Source organism: Protobothrops mucrosquamatus, unplaced genomic scaffold (genome assembly GCF_001527695.2).
Source record: "Protobothrops mucrosquamatus isolate PMUCROS unplaced genomic scaffold, P.Mucros_1.0 scaffold2394, whole genome shotgun sequence".
NCBI classification, from domain to species: Eukaryota; Metazoa; Chordata; class Lepidosauria; order Squamata; family Viperidae; genus Protobothrops; species Protobothrops mucrosquamatus.
Window position 1 is genome coordinate 120376 of NW_015388468.1, and position 21053 is coordinate 141428.

The 21053-nt window shown below is 38.6% G+C and overlaps 1 protein-coding gene across 1 annotated transcript in view; it reads left to right on the forward strand.

Annotated features, from left to right (window-relative positions):
* Positions 1-21053, forward strand: part of GNAS (GNAS complex locus) — a 122140-nt gene that overhangs the window by 65080 nt on the left and 36007 nt on the right. The window contains exon 5 of the mRNA XM_015824865.1: positions 9301-9398. Coding sequence (XP_015680351.1) covers positions 9301-9398 — 98 coding nt within the window. The remainder of the gene's footprint in view (positions 1-9300; positions 9399-21053) is intronic.

The following is a 21053-nucleotide window of genomic DNA, read 5'->3' on the forward strand; positions in this document are numbered from 1 at the left end:
TAAATTCTAAACCAAAATAAATATTAAGGCCCTTAGAGTTTTCACTATCTTTTTCATATATTCAGCATCCAAAGCTGAACTAGGTACCCAGTTGCCTAAATCGAAACTCTAGTCATGAGATGTGAGTTGTGTTCGTGTATTTTGCTAGTACAAAATCATAATCATTTTGCTTGATTCAATTTAGTTTAAGAATGTATATCATGGTGAGCATCTATCTATGTGGTCAGTAGGAGTGGAAAACAATTTGATGGCATTTAATAATATATAAGGCAGCAATTAACAGGGAAATGGTTCTTCCTTTTCTGGCACTCATTTTAGCAAGTGTCCTTAAGTCAGGGTGAGCTGGATCTTTAAGACTGCTTTTGTGTGTCTTGAGCAACACAGGTTTTGTAAGAGAGTTGAACAGCGTTGCAGAGAAACATTAGATTAGAAAATGTGGTGTGTAGACAACCCTAAGCAGACCTATCTCTGTTCAGAAAGTATCCATTTTAAGGCTCTTCCAAAATATACCCATTTTGAAACCTGTAGTTTTTCAGTGTTTTCTATAGTGACTACATTGTGCTTTGTGTCACAGACCTTAGGACAGGGATCTTCAAACGTGGCCCTTTTATGACTTGTGGACTTCAACTCCCAGAATTCCTCATCCAGGCACGCTGGCTGAGGAATTCTGGGAGTTGAAGTCCACAAGTTATAAAAGGGCCAGATTTGAAGACCCCTGCCTTAGGAATGCTTCTTAATATGACAGTGCTTTGATAAGGAAAGGCTTCAGATGTTTTACCTAATTCTGTACAAGATCTGTCATTCATCCCCAAGATGGAATGTGTTGCTTCCTTAAACCTGAAAAATCTATTTGAGTTTTTTTTTACTGAATTCATCATTTTACCAAATTCACGAGAGACTCGTATTTATTTCTATTATTGAGAATGACTGCTTGATCATCTAAATAGGGAGCAAAACAGTGGAAACAAAGAAAATGAGCATCTTTAGGTCCTTTAAAGATACTTACAACCATTCATTCAGTGATCATTTGAAATTACAACAACACTGGAAAAAGTGACTTATGACTGTTTTTCACACTTACAACCTTTGCAGCATGGTTACAGGATCAAAATTTGGACTGTTGGCAACTGGCATGTATTTATGTATTTTGGTTTTTTCTTGCCCCCTGAAATCTATTTGACTTTCTCATTTTTTTTCCCTTTGGTCACTGGCTGAAAATTTAGCTATATCCTGAGCTTTGTCTAATCTTGCCATTTTTGTTTTGTTTTGTTTTGTTCTTTTATTTCTAATTAATTTCCCATGGTTTTATTAGAACAACTTGTTCTTCATCGTGGTCTCAGATGCACATTCAAGGATTGTGCCAATGGTACATTTAGGCTCATTTAGAATTACTAGGGCATTGTTTCCCAACTTTGTGGATTTAAAACCCCAGAATTCCATAGCTTAGCATAGCTGTTGATGAGAATTCTGTGAATTGATGTTCACATACTTAAAAGTCACAGTTGGAAACAATGTTCTGGAGTTTATAGGACTGGTTGACAAGTCCAGTGGCCTTGAGGAAAGCTCCCAATAAGCCCCTCCGGTTTGTGTTTGACTGCCAAATCATTAGTACGTTCATCCTGGAGCTGATTATCCTTTTGCTTTACTGAAATGCTTGGTTTTCCCCTTATTAATTTTTTCTACTCTTCTTACAATTTGTATTCAAAACTCCTTAGAGGCTTGTTTGTGAGGACACCTTGTCCTTGAAGAACAGAGCAGCGGCTGGCCTTTGCCATTATCGCCCCAAAGGTCCATTTCACAAATGCCATGTTGCAAAAATAATTTTATTCCCTCAGAGGAGGGAGGGAGCATAAACCATATTTTTCTTTCCTAGACATTTGTAGGCCCTGTCAAGTATAAGCTGCTGTTAATTTTCATACCACCCCACAGTATATTTTTGCAGAGATAAAAGTAGAACTTGTGGCTGCATAGCTGTCATAACTATCTATGAACCAAAAGTGCTTCTCGAAGAGGTGATATCTCCTGACGTGGCATGTTTCAATAATTTGCTAGAGGTTCTCATTCTAGGCCTCTCCGTTGCTATTGCTGCTTTCCTCATATCCCTAAGCAATTTTGCCTCTCTTTTCAGCATACAGGAGGAACACGGAAGTTCCTACAACTTTCTCATTATTTTGCTGAAGAGCCTGGAAGCCTGCAAGAACTGTGAACAACCGGCAGAGCTGGGTGTATCAGAAATGTTGCTTCAGCTTTCCATAAACCATGTTACACACAGAAGTTTCTGTTCACCTGTTTCCTAAATGGTTTTCAGTCAAAATGAAATCCAAAAATTTCACTTTGGATGCTTTTTTGCTGAACTGTAAACATTAGAGAATCAGTGCTATTGTTCCCTCTTTGCTATTATTCATTGGTCCTTTAAATACAGATTTTTGAGAGTTTTCTAATGATTTCCTTTTTTATGTCGTTATTTATTCATTTGATTTATATGGCTGCTGAACTCACAGTGTGACTCTGAGTGGCTAACATCTTATTAATGAGCAAGAGACAAAAAAGATTCCTGACAGGTTGGGGCTTAAGAAATAATTTAAAATTTTAAAAAATTGACTCTGTATCTATGATCAATAATACAATATAAACATTATTTTTAAAATGGACCTTTAGTATAGACTAAATCATAGGACTGGAAGGGACCTCGGAAGTATTCTAGTCCAACCCCTTGCTCAAGGCAAGAGCCTTACACCATCCCAGTCAAATGGCTGTCCAATCTATTTTTGAAAACTTACAGTAAGAGACCCACCTAAAGCACCAACCAGTTGACAGCACCACTGCCCTCTTGTCTGTTCTACCACTGAATCAGAATGTAAGAAAGTTTCTCCAACTGCACAGCTTTCCTTCGGAGAGCAAGAGATTTACAAAGAGGCAGCAAGGGCATTGGACAAGTAGTCTCAACAACTATTCATTTAGTGACCATTCAAAGTCACAGTGGCACTGAAAAAAGTGACTTATGACCATTTTTCACACTTTTTAACGACTGTTGTAGCATCCCCATGGTCACGTGATCAAAATTCAGTCACTTGGCAACTGGCTCATATTTACGATGGTTGCAGTGTCCCGGGCACATGTTGATCACCTTTTGTGATCTTCCTACAAGTAAAATCAATGGGGAAGCCAGATTCACTTAACAACTGTGTTATTAACTTATTCTGTGGCAAGAAAAGTCATAAAATAGGGCAAAACTCACTAAACAACTGTCTTGCTTAGTAATGGAAAATTTGGGCGCAATTGTGGTTGATAGTCAAGGGCTGCCTGTATTTTGCAATAAACGTGATTAAAAATACATTATTGAAAAGCGATGTCTGCTTGACCAAAAATCCCCAAATAGTAGGATTTGTTTTGTTTTGCAGCAATTTAATGTCTACCGTTATTTTTGTGATTTAATTTCAATCTATAATTCTCATTCTCTGTGTATTCCACTATTATCTCTTTTTTTCAACAAAAAAGGAAGTTTGAAATCTGATATTGATTAGTAATATATTACTCTTTAATTCTCCTGGCTGTGGCACTTTCATACAAGTGTACAATATTTTCTGATTTGTTGTAGGATAGGGAATGAACTTTAAGGTGAGGATCTAAACAAGGAAATTGTTTAGTATTTGGGTGAGGAGCGTCATGTAATATATCTCATCATAGTGCTGCAACATACAGGAAATCCTCAACTTATGATCGCAATTGCAACCAGAATTTCTAAGCAAGGTGGTTGTTAAGTAAGTCACACCCATTTTTATAACCTTTTCAGTTGTTACGTGCATTATCTGGTTCATAAGCAAATTTGGCTCTCCCCCCCCCCCCCTTGACTTTGCTAGCCAGAAGACAACGGGTAAAGTCGCAAATGGTGATCATGTGACCCTGGAATGGTGCAAACCTTGTAAATACACGTCGGTTGCCAAGCAACCAAAGTTTGATCACATGACTGTGGAGATGCTGCAATGCCCATATAAATGTGAGGACTGGTTCTAAAGTCACTTTTTCTGTGCTACTGTAATAGTTGCTAAATCAGTGTTTCTCAACCTTGGCAATTTTAAGGCATGTGGACTTCAACTCCCAGAATTCCACAGCCAGCATTGCTGGCTGTGGAATTCTGGGAGTTGAAGTCCACATGCCTTAAAATTGTCAAGGTTGAGAAACACTGTGCTAAATGAATGGTTGAAAACCGAGGACTATCTGTATTCTCTTTGCTTGAAAGCAATGGAACAATTTTGAGAGCATCTCCCATTCTGTGTGGTCTGTTCTCTGGCTGAAGAGGGTCTTCAAGGCCTGCTCAAAGTGAGGTGGAGGTTTTGTGGTTGTCTATTAGCAGTTAATACTTTGATAGCAAATTGAGCCGGCACATAGATTCAGGTTTATTTCTGTTTAATTAAAAGTAAATATTGTTACATATTATGCTATATGCCTACATTCATACATTTTATACAAATTGATTATTTTTTTCCTTGTTCCTTTGGGGTGGATTTCCTGTTTTGTGGCCATATACAAGCATTACAAGCAATCTATGGAGATTCTCAGTCATCCAGGTCATGGTTGTTCAGGAGGCAACTGGACTTTGTTGTTTTTCTTTGAAGATGTTTCGCTTCTCATCCAAGAAGCTTCTTCAGCTCTGACTGGATGGTGGGGAATGGAGGAATGAGAAGCAAAACATCTTCAAAGAAAAACAAGAAAGTCCAGTTGCCTCCTTGTACTTTGATGAATTAAAAGCTAATTCTCACCAAGAAAATTAGATACACCTTATCTAATCTGTCACTTAAGGTTAAACCATAGTATCAATCGGGGTAAGTAACGTCCAAATTATCTTTAAATTGATTTGCATTGGATTTTAATTTGGAGTGAAAAACTGCAGAATGGAAGGCTAACTCTTGTGGTTCATTTCTTAGGCGCTTGTCTATAATCCAGTAAATGTTAGTATTGATTGTAGGACCTTGTTTTGAAATCTCAGTCAATAAGTTCAAAGAGTGGACTTGGTTTCTTTTTCCATCCCACGTGGAAAGTTAATAACCACATTAAAAAGATAGCATAACAGTTGCTGGGTTATAGGTCAGATTAAAGACATCAGGCAAAATAGTATGCTCGTTGATTAAGTATTTTGGCTGTTGTTTTTAAACTTCTGATTTCTGCTTTAGTCAGTTAAGTAATTGATTCCAATACAATGTGATCAAGGGAAAAAATTCCTCCTGTGAAGCCTTGGAACAGTTTCATTTTTGTTTTGTTATTGTTCTTTAATGACTTGGAATAGAGTAACAAAAGGGAAAACATTACATGAAAACACATTACACATCAATAGCACATCAAATAGATTAAATCCCCTTGTTTGAATCTACTGCTACTTAATCAAGGAAATAGGATAGATATATATTTTTCCAGAAGCAAATTACTTATGGATACTCCAAAGAGACACTGATACCAGGATATTAATTATCCCAATATTTGGTAGGAAATAAACTGCTAAGCACAACTCATCCAGAAATTTCCTGAGTTTTGCTGTTGGTAATTGTCTCCTTCAGATAGTATTAATTAGTAGGGGGTCTTGGTTAATAAATGGAAGAAACAACAAAATGACAATGAAATACTGGAATTCTTGATTTTAAGGGAAACTAAAATCAAGAATAGTTCAATATTGAGAAATTAATTAATTCAGAACAATGCTACGTAAAATTCTTTGTCAAGATACGAACAGGAAAAGGAGCTCAAAATAGGTGAGTATTTTTAAAAGATACTAAAAATGTATTAGACATAATTCTATAATTCACAGAAAAAAGAAAAGCAGGAGAAGGCAATATGACTGCACCAGAAACTTAGTGAATATCTGAAAACGGAAAGAATAGATATCAGAAGTAGAAAGAGAAAAGGTAATCAATTTACGGATAACCTAGAATTTCACCGAATGAATTGAGGTTACCAAAAGGTGCAAAAGGCAAAAGGTGAGAATACGGAGACAACAATGTCCTAAAGGTGCTTTTCCAAAAGGCAACTGGAATTTCTTGACTTTTTCTTTGAAAACCTTTGGCTTCTCATCCAAGAAGCTTCTTCAGTTCTAACTGACTGGTGGAAAATGGAAGGGTTTATATTCTTCGCCGTCATGTGTCATTAGCATTCTGCGGGTTGGTTGTTAGCTCTCTCATTGTGACAGCCAGTTTGGCCTAGTGCAGGGGTAGGCAACCTTGGCTCTTTTATGACTCATGGACTTCAACTCCCAGAATTCCTGAGCCAGCCATGCTGAGGGAAAAGGGAGAGGTTTCCATGCTGAGCCATGCTGGCTCAGGAATTCTGGGAGTTGAAGAGCCAAGGTTGCCTACCCCTGGCCTAGTGGTTAAGGCACCAGGCTAGAAAGCAGGAGACCATGAGACCTTAGCCAGTCACTCTCTTTCAGTCATAGTAACCTAAGTGTATTACTTGAAATGATTGCTGTTACATCTAAGTAAATTGTGGATGTCATCTCGGAGCCACTTCAGTAATTGTTGAGAAACCCAGAAGGACAAGTGCACTGCCATAGAATTAGAGAAGGGCAAACATCTCTTATCTTCAAAAAGGTCCTGGCCAGCTATACCCTGATTGGCTTGGTGTCAGTACCAGGCAAAACAGATTATAAAATAGTCAATTTGTAAGCATTTGGGAAAGAATGCATTGCTTGGCAGAGGCCAGCACGAGTTTATTAGAAAGAAGGCCTGCCAAATCATCCTGATATGTTTTTCTGATAGAGTGACCAATTCAATTAACTGTGGAATAGAGTGGACATTGTGTAGTCCGATTCCAGAAAAGCATTCAACACCATCTCCCATGAGATCATAGTAGAAAGGATGATAAAAAGTGAGCTCAGACAATGGGCAAAATGAATATTCACTCGAGATAAATGCAAAGATAAATGCAATTGATTTTTTAAAAAATCAATAGCATAATTATAGGGTGGGTATGCTATGGAGCAGTACGTGCATAAAGACCCTGGGGTGTTTTGTTGGATCAGCTGTTGAACATCAACCAATAGTGTTAATGTAGCCTCACCAATAATGAAGCCTTGGTCCTAGGCTTCATCAGCAGAAATACAGCTCCAAGATCAAAAGAAACAATTGTTTTTTTCTGTTTTCCATTGATCAAATCATGGTGGCGAACCTATGGCACGGGTGCCAGAGGCGGCACTCAGAGCCCTCTCTGTGGGCACGCGTGCCGTCGCCCCAGTCCTAGGCCTTCAGCTGGATTTTATAAAACCTTTTCNTTCGCTTTAGGTCTCCGCCGCCATGTGCAAAAAAAAAAAAAAAAGGTTCAATCTGTCAATTTCAACTTCTCACGGGGGGGAAAAAGATCTGGCAAAGTTGGAATTGATTGATTGAACTTTTTAGTCCCACACAGTCTGCCGTTACCACTGCACCCATGCCCACCCAATGGGCCACATCCAGCCACACCCACCCGGCACTCGACGATGCATAAGTGGGTTTTGGGTTGCAGTTTGGGCACTCGGTCTCTAAAAGGTTCGCCATCACTAACCTAGAACATTGTATCTAGTTTTGCCGCTTCATTTTCAAAAATATATTAACAAAGTAGAATAGAATCAGAGGAGAAAAACGAAGATAAAAACTTTAAAAGAAAACCTTATGAGGAATATTTGGTGTGTTCAGTGTGCAGAAGAGAAAACAGTAAATAAACATGATCCCTGTCTTCATGTACCTGAAGAGAAGTCATGTCACAGATAGAGCAGAATTGATCAGAAGGCAGAATGAAATAGTTTTAAAATATAAGACAGTAGATTTGCGTTCGACATCAGGACAAAACTCCTGTGTGATAAGAACTGTTTAAGAGGTTATCCTATGCCTGGGAGGGAATAGACCAGGGTTCTTCAAACTTTGCCCTTTTATGACTTGTGGACTTCAACTCCCAGAATTCCTCAGGCAGCATGCCTGGCTGAGGAATTCTGGGAGTTGAAGTCCACAAGTCATGAAAGGGCCAAGTTTGAAGAAGCTGGAATAGACTCTCCTTCATTGAAGATGTTTAAACATAGCTTGGATGGCTATCTGTCAAGGAAGTTCCTGCACTGAATGGGAGTACTTCCTATATTATCATGATGCCTTGATGCAGTGTTTTTCAAACTCGGCAACTATAAATGTGTGGATTTCAACTTCTGCTGGCTGGGGAATTCTGGGAGTTGACGTTCACAGATCTTAAAATTGCCATGTTTGAAAAACACTGCACTAAGGCATCATGAAAATATAGGAAGTACTCATAAAAGGGAATTGCCTGGTTTGGCACAGATAACATTTGTTTTCTTGGATTCTTTGTTGTACGAATATTGGGTTGAAGGTGTTAGAAAGTTTACATAATTTCGCTGTATTTTTATTATTGTAGTTTTTGCCAGAGATCTCTGGGCTTTGTTAAAGTGTGTGTGTGTGTGTGTGTGTGTGTGTGTGTGTGTGTTTTGAACCTGAATTTCCAGTACTTCACTACAGTAATTTAAAATAGATTCCAAAACAAGTCAACACAAGTGAACTGTGTTTAAGAAATGCTCTTTGGAACTTTCTTAACTAGTTTGATACTTTGCAAAATACTTTTTTATGTTTTAAAAAAAGATATTAAACATAGACAATAATTTGAAAAAAATGTATTTGGTTCTGAGTTAGCAGCTTGCCTTGCTTGTCCTTATGAATCGGGTTCCTCTAAATGAGGAAAATAAGTTTATTAATCTATGATTATAGGGGAAAAGACTAATGTTGTTGCTACAGTGAACATTATTTAAGGTTCTAGTATACATACTTTCTAAACGGGAAATGAGTATTTCTACATTTTTGAAATTCATTTGAAAATTCTCGAAATCCCAACAATCTCATGTCACAGGCCATTGAACATGGAATAACAGAGAAACAGATAAAGCTTCTCTTCTATGTCCAATTACTCTTAAGTTTTACTTTGCATTGTATCTTGCAACGTTATTTGAAAGCACAAAGTAAATTGCTAAAATTAAACAAATACAGCATAATTGCAATACGTGACTTAATTCTAATATTGAATTAGAATACAGAAATTTTGCCTAAGTAAAATGAGTGTTTTAAACATATTTCATAAATATTTATTATTGTACATCAAATGTCAGCTAAATCACTAGGGATACAGGATTTGGTTAATGCAGAAAAACCCATGTGAAAATACTTGAAACTTTGCCATTTACTATTTTTTGGGTTGTTGCTCATATTAAAGTGTATTGCACTTTATGTATTCCTTTTCTAGTTGTTGATATAGATTTATTCTTTTTTTTTCTTTTGCTTTCAGGAATTCTATGAACATACAAAAACACTTTGGCAAGATGAAGGTGTGAAAGCGTGCTATGAAAGATCTAATGAATATCAGTTGATTGACTGTGCACAGTAGTAAGTACAGCTTTTCTTACAATTAATTTTACTGCTATATTAGAGACAAGGAGAAGAAACAGTGGAAAGATTCTATGTTACTGGTGTTGATGTAATATTATCTAAATCAAGGGTGGGGAACTGTGGCCCCTTTATGACTTGTGGACTTCAATTCCCAGAATTCCTGAGCCAGCATGGTGAGTTGAATTCTGGGAGTTGAAGTCCATAGGTCATAAAGGCCCCATAGTTCCCCACCCCAATCTAAATAGTTAAACTTGAGCCACATATCCATAATATGGTAAGTTTTCTGAGGAATCTGATATTGTTGTAACTTTATCTTGCAGCATTTAATTTATACTTTTTGACATTTTGAAGAATAATATGCAGTGGGATCTTCACAGAAAATGAACAATTTCGAGTGTACGGTTGCAGTATTTGATATATAAGAAGAGTCTACTTTATAGCACTGCTAAGGTGTAGACTAGTCTAGGAGAAAATCACAAACTAATTAGTCCTTTTAATTAAATCTGCCACTAAAATAAGTTAAATATCATGTGCAAATGCAAATCAAATTATTTATCATGTATCTTATTACAAATTAGCATAGCTTCGGTTTGTTGGAACGAGCTCAAATGATGTGTGCTAGTATTCCTACCTCTTTTCTTTTGTTTCCTTTGGATACCTTTGAGAATTAATCCACAATAACATATCATTTTCAAATAGAGCCATTATATATCTTGCTATATGTAATTTATAGCCTGATTAGTTGTAAAACAATTCCCCGTGTATCAATGTCACAGATAAGGCTGGAAAACTACAGTTTTGAGAAATCAAATAGACTTTTTCTTCTATCCTGTCAGAAGATGAGGTTCTTTCCTGATCAGACCTTTTAAAAAGATACCTTTTTTTTTAAAAAAAAAACCTTTTTAAAAAGGTCTGATCAGGAATGAACCTCATCTTCTGACAGGATAGAACAGTGGTGGCGAACCTATGGCACGCGTGCCAGAGGCGGCACTCAGAGCCCTCTCTGTGGGCACGTGCGCTATGCCCCGGAGATGGCAACTGTCCCTCTTCAACCAGCCGCCTGCTAACTAGCCGAGGTCCCACGTGGCCGGATGCATCCCAGCACGGTTGGTTTCCTTCCCCCCCATCCCGTCCCTCCTGGCTTTGCATGCTGTCCTTTTCCTGGGCACCACCCACTGCATCGCCTCCTCAGCTGTCGGCCATCCATCCATCTCAGAGGTGGCTTCTTTGAACTGCTGTCGGCCGGCTGCGGAGCTCCAGAGTGTGCCGGTCGAAGGGCTGGCAGGCTGTGGCTGCTGACGGACACCATCGGCCCCCATGCGCTCGCTGGCCTCTGTATGCGGGGGGCGATGGTGCCAGGCAGCAGCCGCCCTGGCCCTTGCCTTGCCCCATGGCAATGGCACCCCCACCTTGCCATGCCTCACACCGCAGGACGAGCCTCCTGCCTACCACCCACCCACCAGAGACCCCCTGGATCTCCCCCAACCCTGCCCACCCCCCACAGGCGTCCCTCCCCACGAGCAACATTGAGGTGACCATGCCCACCTTGGCCACACCCACCCAATCTGCCATGATCACCACAGCCATGCCCACCCAGTGGGCCACGCCCACCTGGCACCCGGCAATAAATAAGTGGGTTTTCGGTTGCAGTTTGGGCACTCGGTCTCTAAAAGGTTCGCCATCACTGGGATAGAACAAAAAAGTCTACTTGATCTCTCTTAAAAAGGTATCTTACCAAATAAAACTCTACAAGATTAAAACTTTTAGAGGTTGGTAGAGATCCATTTTGGTCTAGTGGTGAAGGTACCGTACTAGAAGCCAGGAAACTGTGAGCTATAGTCTGCCCATGAAAGCCAGCTGGGTGACTTTGGGCCAGACATTCTTTCTCAGCCCAACCCCACCTCACAGGAGAAGAAGAAGTTTTGGCATGTTCACTGCCTTCAGTTGTTTATAAAAATAATAAAGGTGAGATGTTAAAAAAAATCTAAAAAAATAAACATTGGAAGGATACAGCACCTACACAGTTACTATATAGTTTGCTCTCAGTTGCCATCTTCTGGCCAGCCAAGAGGCCAGAATTGGGTTGTGCTGATTTGTCATAACTCTTATTATGACAAAGCTTTAGAAAAAGTAAATTATTTTATAGCTTAGGCCACGGGTCTGCAACCTTGACAACTTTAGGACTTGTGGACTTCAGCTCCCAGAATTCCTCAGCCAGCATAGCTGGCTGAGGAATTCTGGGAGTTGAAGTCCACAAGTCTTAAAGTTGTCAAGGTTGCAGACCCCTGGCTTAGGCCTCTATATAAAATAAAATAATAATAAATGGATAATATCTCTTCACGGTGTCTTAAAATGTGTTGATGCGAATTACTTTTTTACAGGGAGTATTATTTCATTAGTCATTATTTTAGAAATTTCTCACCCAAGCTCTGCATCCCTTTATTTGTGTAATTTAAAATACTATAATATTTTGTATTTGTACCCGTGATTGCAATGTGGGCGTATCCTCAGATGGCTTTTTGAAGAATGTATGACTAGCAATAAATCTAGGTTAAAAGTGTTTTTATCTTTGGCCAGTTAAATTATATGTATTGATTACTAGTTAAACAGCCATGCTTCTCCGTTTTATGTTGCTGGTTTTATTTTCATTGTTGCAATACTGTTTGTTATTGCCTGAAGTCCCCTATGAATTAGCAGATAGTTTTAGAAACTTTAAAATAAGTAGATTAAGCTGAGAATGTGCTTGTACTATCCTACTTAGTAGGATCCATGGTGTGACTTCCATCTTTATTCCAAAGTTCTTTGCTGGAATTCCTGATTGAAGTCACTGTGTTGATCTCACAGCAGATGAAAGATACAGCGATTAAGAGCCGTGGTGGAGCGGTGGTTAGAATGCAGTATTGCAGGCTAATTCTACTGACCGCCAGCAGTTCGATCCTGATTAGCTCAAAGTTGACTCATCCTTCCATCCTTCCGTGATTGGTAAAATGAAGACCCAGATTGTTGGGGGCAATAGCCTGGCTCTGTAAACCACACAGAGAGGGCTTATATGAAGTGGTATACAGTATAAGTCTAAGTCAGTGTTTCTCAACCTTGACAATTTTAAGGCATGTGGACTTCAATTCCCATAATTCCACAGCCAGCATTGCTGGCTGTGGAATTCTGGGAGTTGAAGTCCACATGCCTTAAAATTGTCAAGGTTGAGAAACACTGGTCTAAGTGCTATTGCTATTGCTCTGCAGTTTTTGATAGCCTTTTCTCTATGAACAAAATAAAGTGGGTTATATCATACAATATAGTGTATGACCCCCTACCTACTTACCAAACCTGTTCAAGAACAGAATAAGAATTTCATTAGCAAGATACCATTGGGCATAACCCAGTTACTTTAATATCCGTACTATTTTCTTTTAGCTCTTTTTATGAATTCTCCATTCATAAATAGGACTTTTTAAGGCAAAGATTGTAATCTTCCATCTCCCCTTAATTTATACCTTTTTTTTTCTTTGGATTTTTTCCCCCTCAAATCTGTCCAGTCTGTTAAAATAGGAAACCTGTTACTTTTCAAGTACTGCTGAACTTTTATGCTTCTGGGAAATTTAGTTCATCACCACCCCCTTTTAGAAGAACGATTGCTTGATCCTGTACTTCCTGCTTACTTATGCAGAAGTGAACAGCTTGAGGGCAGGGGAAAAAAGCAATTTCCCTTCCTTAACTAAGGTTACCAAACTGGTTACTTTCACTGAAGCTGCAGGAGAAAAAAAATACCTGTGATCCTGAGCCAGAGATTTTCTAGTGCATTTTACTTTGCAAGATTAATGAAAGCTAGGAGGGAAGTGCCAGTGCACCTTGTCTCTCAACAGACTTTCAGGTGATTCTCTAAAAAGAAAAAAAGAAAAAAGTACATGCATGGGAAATATGGCCTCACTATTACCATCTAGAACAGGGGTAGGCAACCGTGGCTCTTTTATGGCTCGTGGACTTCAACTCCCAGAATTCCTGAGCCAGCATGGCTCAGCTTGGAAACCTCTCCCTTTCCCCTCAGCATGGCTGGCTCAGGAATTCTGGGAGTTGAAGTCCACGAGTCATAAAAGAGCCAAGGTTGCCTACCCCTGTCCAAATGCCTGAATTTTGATCATGTGACTGTGAGGAAAAATATTTAAATATTTAAACCAGGGGTCTTCAAACTTGGCTCTTTTATGACTCGTGGACTTCAACTCCCAGAATTCCTGAGCCAGCATGGCTCAGCTTGGAAACCTCTCCCTTTCCCCTCAGCATGGCTGGCTCAGGAATTCTGGGAGTTGAAGTCCACGAGTCATAAAAGAGCCACGGTTGCCTACCCCTGATCTAGAATCAGAATAATTGGCTTTTGGGTTTATACAAAGTAATATCTCCATATTTAGTATTAAATAGAAAATGATTTCATTGTAATGGGAATACTTGGGAAGTGAGATTCTTGTCAATGTGAATGAGATTCTGGAATGTAAAAAAAAAATTTAAAGGGAAAGAAACACCTCTTCTAATAGCATATTAATGTAAAATATTAGCTTGAAATATATACCACCTGGTAAATGTTTCCTTGATGTATTGAAAGTCAACTGGAAGAAGTAAGGTGTCTTCATTAGCTTTACACAAGTAGTGCAAAATTATTTTACTGAGGAGTTATTGGCAGTTGATTTTCAAATATCCAAATCTCTGCTAAAAGGGTACAGGATAAGCATATTTGGTGATTTTGATTTAGAATTTGTTCTACTTTGTATTATTCTTTGCATTAGTCTTGTGTTATCATTATATCTTTTATTTTGGCACAATTAGTTGGGTCATGTATTTTGTACCGCTTGTGATATCCATAAGAAGGCAGAGTAATCTGCTTAATAACTTAAATAAATAATCAAGCATTGAACACGACAGTTTTATTACGGTAATACAAGCTCTTCCATCTTCCTCCACAGAATCAAGGCAAAAGGGTTTTTTTTCGGGTGGAGTGGTTTTGTTTTGTTTTTTTTGTAAATTTGCTCATGCCCTCGTTCTGCTAAAGATTTGCTATGTGTATCCTCCAGTTAACATTTCCTGGACTTTTACCAGGGTGGAAAAGGAAATAGGGCAAGGGAAGCCTTTCGCAAGCTGTTTCACACCCCTTCGACTTCAGGAAGGGCTGGAAGTAGCGTGAGAGAGTTTCTGTTCATGGTGTTTCCTGCAAGAATGCCTCTACGTGTTTTCTTGCTGTCTGCCATTTCAAAGGAAGAGCTTAGGAGGAAAGCATAGAGTCACGTTAGATTGTCTGCACTTCGTAGTTACAAAAATCCTTGCTTGGCTTTAGAAGAGGCCGGGCAGCCGTTGAGAGCTCTAGAAATCAAATATTTGCAAAATAGTTGGTTTTATGCTATCGTTAGAAGAGAGCTGAAGACAGCAAATAATGAAGAATCATGGGAGGTGGCAGAGATACACCAATATTATTGTGTCCATTGACTGTTCTTTGCATTATTTCTCTGCAGACCATAAATGTTTGCACCCATTGACAGCTAACTGTCCCAAGCTGGTTCTTGTGTAATTATCTCCTTTAAATGACCTTTGTAATAAATACACTCTTTTTTTTTAGCAAATAGTCAATCTTATCGCCTTCAACTGTGGGGCCCATGCTTTCGTGTTCTGAAATGGGTGGTTTTTTTTCTGTAACTTTGCATTGATTTTTGTTGTTTGGTTGTTTCCTGCTATTACCTCTGCCCACAATAAAGGCATATGGTGAGTTGCTACTTTTTGATATATCCAGAGATACTAACAACATACTTGTTAAATGAAAAAGTGGTCCTTTGGGTGTTATAGCCGTTTTTAACCACTGAATCGCAAGCCAGCCTCACCACTTAGCATTTAGAACAGGGGTCTTCAGACTTGGCCCTTTTATGACTTGTGGACTTCAACTCCCAGAATTCCTCAGCCAGCTTGCCAAATTTGAAGACCCCTGATTTAGAATCTTACTGTGAAGTTCAGCAATAGCGAGGAAAATTCCTTGAAAGACAAATTTCCTTGCCACTTTCAATATTTCTTTACAGAGCACACTAAATTTCCAGAAGTATATTCATTCTATATGTGTCACAGTTAGGCATGAAATTGAATGCACTCTAAAATAAAACAAAGAATCTTTCACATCACACAGTGGTTTACTGATCCTACAGGGAAATTTAAAAAAAAAACTGGGATGCAAAAGTAAATTTATTTTTAAAGTAAAGCACAGAGATTGAGGACCAATATTTTTTATAGTATTGGAGGTCTGGGACAACAGGGAAAGCCTCTAGACCTGATGAATTTCTGGTTGAATTTTCTTATACATATTGTTAGAGGTCTATAATCAACCACTTAATCTCTTTATAATTTTATTATTTCAGTACAATGATATCGCAGCAGAGAAAGCTTCTACTAAAAGTGCAAGTTATAGACCAGTGATGGCGAACCTTTTAGAGACCGAGTGCCCAAAAACTGCCCCACCCTGGCCCGGCTCCACCCCCCGCCCTGCCCCCCGCTCTCAGGGCCACCCACCGCCTCCATGGCCCACCGCAGATTGCCCAGGCGGCCCATCAGCACCATGACAGCCATGCCCTCCACCTGCACCCCACAGTATCATCTGTGCGTGACAGGGCGCAAGGGGGGAGGCTTGCCCGGCTGCCATGTCCTTGGCTGCGTTGCTCCACATGGGTCGCACCCAGGGGCAACTCTCCTCGGGGGGACTGCTGGTGAGGAGGCCACCGGAGGAGGCGGGCTGGGGCAACAGTGCGCGTGCCCACAGAGAGGGCTCTGAGTGCCACCTCTGGCACGCGTGCCATAGGTTCGCCACCCCTGTTATAGACTAACGCTTTTGCTTATGTGAACAGAAAAATACAAAGTGCAGTGCTAGCTAGGAAGTTACAGAAAGTAATACTATCGATAAACCACCCATCTCAGTATTGATTATAAAAAAAATAGCAAGCTTTCTGCAATAATTGTCTTGATATTTCGGATATGGCAACAGATCAATTGGAATTAACTGTTTTAATTTCACTGGACATTGAAAATCTGTTCAAATAGTTCAAATTGAAAGTATGTTCTAAGAAAAAAGGTGGGTTGGTTTTTTTTGGTTCACTAGATTTCAATTTGCTATTTTCACCCAACAGCTAGAACTATTATAGATGTATTTGTCTCTCAACCTATCAATTTATATCTTAATATCTATCAGGGATGTCTCTTGTCTCCTTTGATTCATGAAGATTTTGGTTCTTCTTTTAGGCAGTTTCATGATTCTCCCATGCAGGAAATGATTACCAACCCCTGACCTAGTTGCTCCCGAAGCATCTGTAATTTTAGAATCCTTAATAAATACAGTGCTTGAATGGAAACAAGAATTCAGTTTTGTAAGGATTGGATCAAATTAAAGTTAGAATTCATTATATATCTGAATGGAATAAAGAAATGAAATATCCACTTTTGCAGAATCGGTGGATACATGTCTTATGAATTGTTATGAACTTATGAACTGTTAAGCATATTTCTCATGATTTAAGAATGAAATTAATCAGAAATATTATTCATGTTTCTTGTGCCCTTCAAAGATTGTTTATAAAGGGTAGGACATTAGATTTCTCATGTTGGTGTTTTGAAAAATGTGAAGGCTCCAACTCAGATGGCTTCAAGTCATTATCTGTTTCAATACAATTTTGGAAGAAAATAGTATAGTTACAGATCCTAATGTCTTCCTAAAACAGTGGTTCACAACCTGTGGTCCTGGGATCCCTGGGGGGGGGGACGATGTCATCACAAGGGGTCCACGAAGGCTTGAAGAAATGTTATGATTTAAATCTTGAGTTAAGCCTTGGTGGTCCGTGGCCATTGGTCCATGGCCACAGAAGGTATTTAAAGGGGGGTCCGTGGTGAAGAAAAGGTTGAGAACCCATGGTCCTAAAACGCCTCATAATCTTTCTAGCATATCTGGACATGATAAGAAGGATAATTTTACATAAATTTAGAAGGAAAGTTATCTTCCTAATATTGAGGAATGGATTCAAGAAATGATTCCATTTATCTGTTCTTGAAAAGTCATTGTGTTGTAAAAATGAGAATTTGAAGCACTATGTTCCTTTATTGTCTCGATTCAATTAAGTTCAACCATTATCAGTCAGAGGGGATTATACCGGTATGAATCCTCCCCCACTTTTTGTGGTTGCTGGTTTACTTTTTTTCTCTTTTTGTTGCATTTAGTTTGTTTTGATCACAATTTGAAAAATATTTAACCGGGTGATTTAAAAAATACAAATTGTGTAATCAGGATCAATTGCAATTTCTGTTTTCATCTTTTGGGTCAGTGCAAAAGATGTACTGTACTGTAATGAGATACAGACATTCTTGTACTTTATTGGCTTCCTATTATAGAAGGATGGCCTTATAAAATAATATAGAATATCATGTTTGTTTGAGGTTTGTTTGTTTTAGAACCAAAGGTGTAATGCTAGGAAAGATGAAAAACCGATATAAAAAATGAGCTGGATTTAATGAAATAATTCTGATCGATTTTAATTGAGCTATAATTTATTGCAATTCAGTATAAAATTTGCCAGTTTAATTTTAATTAATATAATACTAATAGTTCTTGTTTAGTGACTGCCTCATTTATCAATTGTTTACAGTTACATCAGTGGTGAAAAAATAACTTTTTACAACCAACCCTTATATTTTCAAGGCTCTGTAAAACAAAGAAAACCTAGGATAAGACCAAAAGCTACACTCATGGTTTCATTCAGTGACAGTTTTGCTCAACAACTGAATTGTTGGTCCCAGTTGTGGTTGTTAAATGAAGATTATCTGTATGCATTTGTTACTTATTACTTTTCAATAATTTACATTTACATTTAAAACTGTATAATGAATTTATGGTTTTTAAAGGCCTACTGAAAAACTCACCTTTACATATATTATTTCTTTTTAAGTAGAATTACACAGTGGAAATTGATAAACCACTCCCTATCATAATGTAATGGATAGGCGGTATTGAGACGTTTCATTGTACTTTTCTGCTTTCAGATTAGTAGAGATTCTCTTAGTACAGGTACTCCTTGACTTACACCACAATTGAGTCCAAAAAGTGAGACATTTGTTAAGGGGGTTTTGCCCCATTTTATGACTTTTCTTGGCAAGGTTGTTGAGTGAATCGCTGCAGTTGTTAAGTTAGTAACACAGCTGTTAAGTGACTCTGGCTTCCCACTGACTTTGCTTGTCAGATGGTCACAAAAAGTGATCATATGACCCCGGGATACTATAGCTCTCATAAATATAAGCCAGTTGCCAGGCATCTGAATTTGGATCATGAGACCATGGGAATGCTGCAACGGTCGTAAGTGTGAAAAATGGTCATAAGTCACTTTTTTCAGGGCTGTTGTAACTTTGAATAGTCACTAAATCAGGGGTCTTCAAACTTGGCCCTTTTATGACTTGTGGACTTCAACTCCCAGAATTCCTCAGCCAGGCATGCTAACTGAGGAATTCTGGGAGTTGAAGTCCACAAGTCATAAAAGGGCCTGCACTAAATGAAGTGTTGTAAGTCAAGGATTACCTGTACTCAAGAATTCAGTTAATGCATTGACTGGAAATATCAAGGTCATGTTCTAACATTCTCTTTGCCAACTGCCAACCCAATATTAAAATATGCTGAAATGAAAAGTATTTTTTTAAAAAAATGTGGATTGTTTTAAGTTTGAAAATCCATGTTTATGTAAAACAGTTAAATTACGAACTACATTGACTTGCTCTTTTCATCTCTACCACGTTGTATTGCTGCTTTTTCAGGTTTATGAAAAAAACCTAGTTGAACAAAGTTGACTCTCCTCTCAGCAAGTGGGACTTCTTTGTTTTGTTTCCTATTCATGTTTTTATAGATTAAAATTAATGAGAGACGGTGCGTTGTTGATAGTTCCAAATAATCTCAGAAATTTAGATATTTCTTGCACTATTTTCTGTTTACTGGAAGAATATTGAATGTTGTAATTATAAATAGTAAGCTAATGGAGATTTTCAACATTCTCTGTTTTGACTAAATGTGTGCGACATGTTTAGATAGTTGATTAGCTTTGCCAAGATATTGAGTGAAAGAATTAATAAAGTGGGAAAATAACTTTATGGCATTAAGGTATTCATTTTGATTGGTCAGCTTTTACCTTTCTGGTGGAAATTAAATGGCAACACCTTGATCTTTCTTTCAGATTTGCTCTTCAAATTATACATGGTGTAATTCACTTGAAAGTCTGCCTTTTCCCCCTTGTCTGTCTAGCTACAACATTCAGCTTATACTATCTGATAGGATTTATTATTGTATGATTAATTCCTTTGGCTGAGCATTTGGCTTTTTTTAATTCTTTTCATTTCTCAGTTAATAGTTTTCTTGCAAAAAGGTACTCCAATAGTATAAGGTAGATTGCTAAAATTGTATGAATATAATTGCCATCACAAAAAAAATCATGGCCTGTAGGCTAGACTGGAGTTTTGTAAGATACCCTGGAAAAATACTGTATTGTATTCTTAGATATGGTTGCAAAAAACCTGACCTTTTGTGTTCATGAAGTCATCTGCCATGGAACTCAACTTGAAGAGGAGATTTAACTTTACAATGATGGCACTTAAATTTAATCAAATGCTAATGGATTTATACAAGTAATGTTCTTCCTTTTTGAATTTCCTTATTCAAACCATCTTAACCCTGAGGCTAATCCAAGATGTATATCGGTGGAAGGTTTATTCCTTTTTGTTACCAGTCCTTCAGGACAGTAGTGTAAAATAGTGAATTCTGTATGCTCAAACTGATTTGAAAATCTGCAAAATTCTGATAACTGCCTGCGTGTAAAAGTTACAAATCTGAGAATTTATTAATTTCAAACTATACCCCCTAACATTTTCTGATAACAGTCAAAATGATATAAAATTGAGGAATGCGCATTTGAGTAAAACAATTATAATTATAAAACTCTATATTGAGTTCTCACAATCCAGCTGCTTGATTCTTTATCCTGTTGCCATATAGCAGATCTGATTGGGTTGATCTAGCTCAGTGGCTCTCAACCTGTGGGTCGGGACCCCATTTGGGGTCGATCGACCATTTCATGGGGGTCGCCAAGCAAGGCTGTCCGCCATTTTTTTTGTCCACCATTTTTCCCCCCTTTTCCGGCGGGTGCCTTACCTCCCTTGGGCTGGGCCAGCTGGTGGTTGGCCTGCTCCGTCTCTGCCGCTTGCCAGCTACGCCTCGGCCGGCGCAGGGGGCGGAACCACGCATGCGCGGCACTCCTGGGCAGGGAAAGTCCTCGACTTATGACCGGTTTAGTCCTCGACTTACGACCGGTTGGGGTCACGGCATTAAAAAGGTTGAGAACCACTGATCTAGCTGGACATCATAATTCATATTAGGGTTAGCTAAAGTCCTATCAGAAAGGCAGTTTGGTGTAGTGGCTTGAAACTGAGAGACTCTTGAATTCCAGTATTTTAGGCCAGTCACTCTCACTGACAGCCTTAGGAGAAAGACAGTGGCCAACCACTTCCGAAATCTTGCCAAGAAAACTGCAAGGAATTGTCCAGACAGTTGCCAGAAGTCAACACCGACTCCTGAAGACAAGCAGACAGACCATGTAAATGCCATGCTTCAAT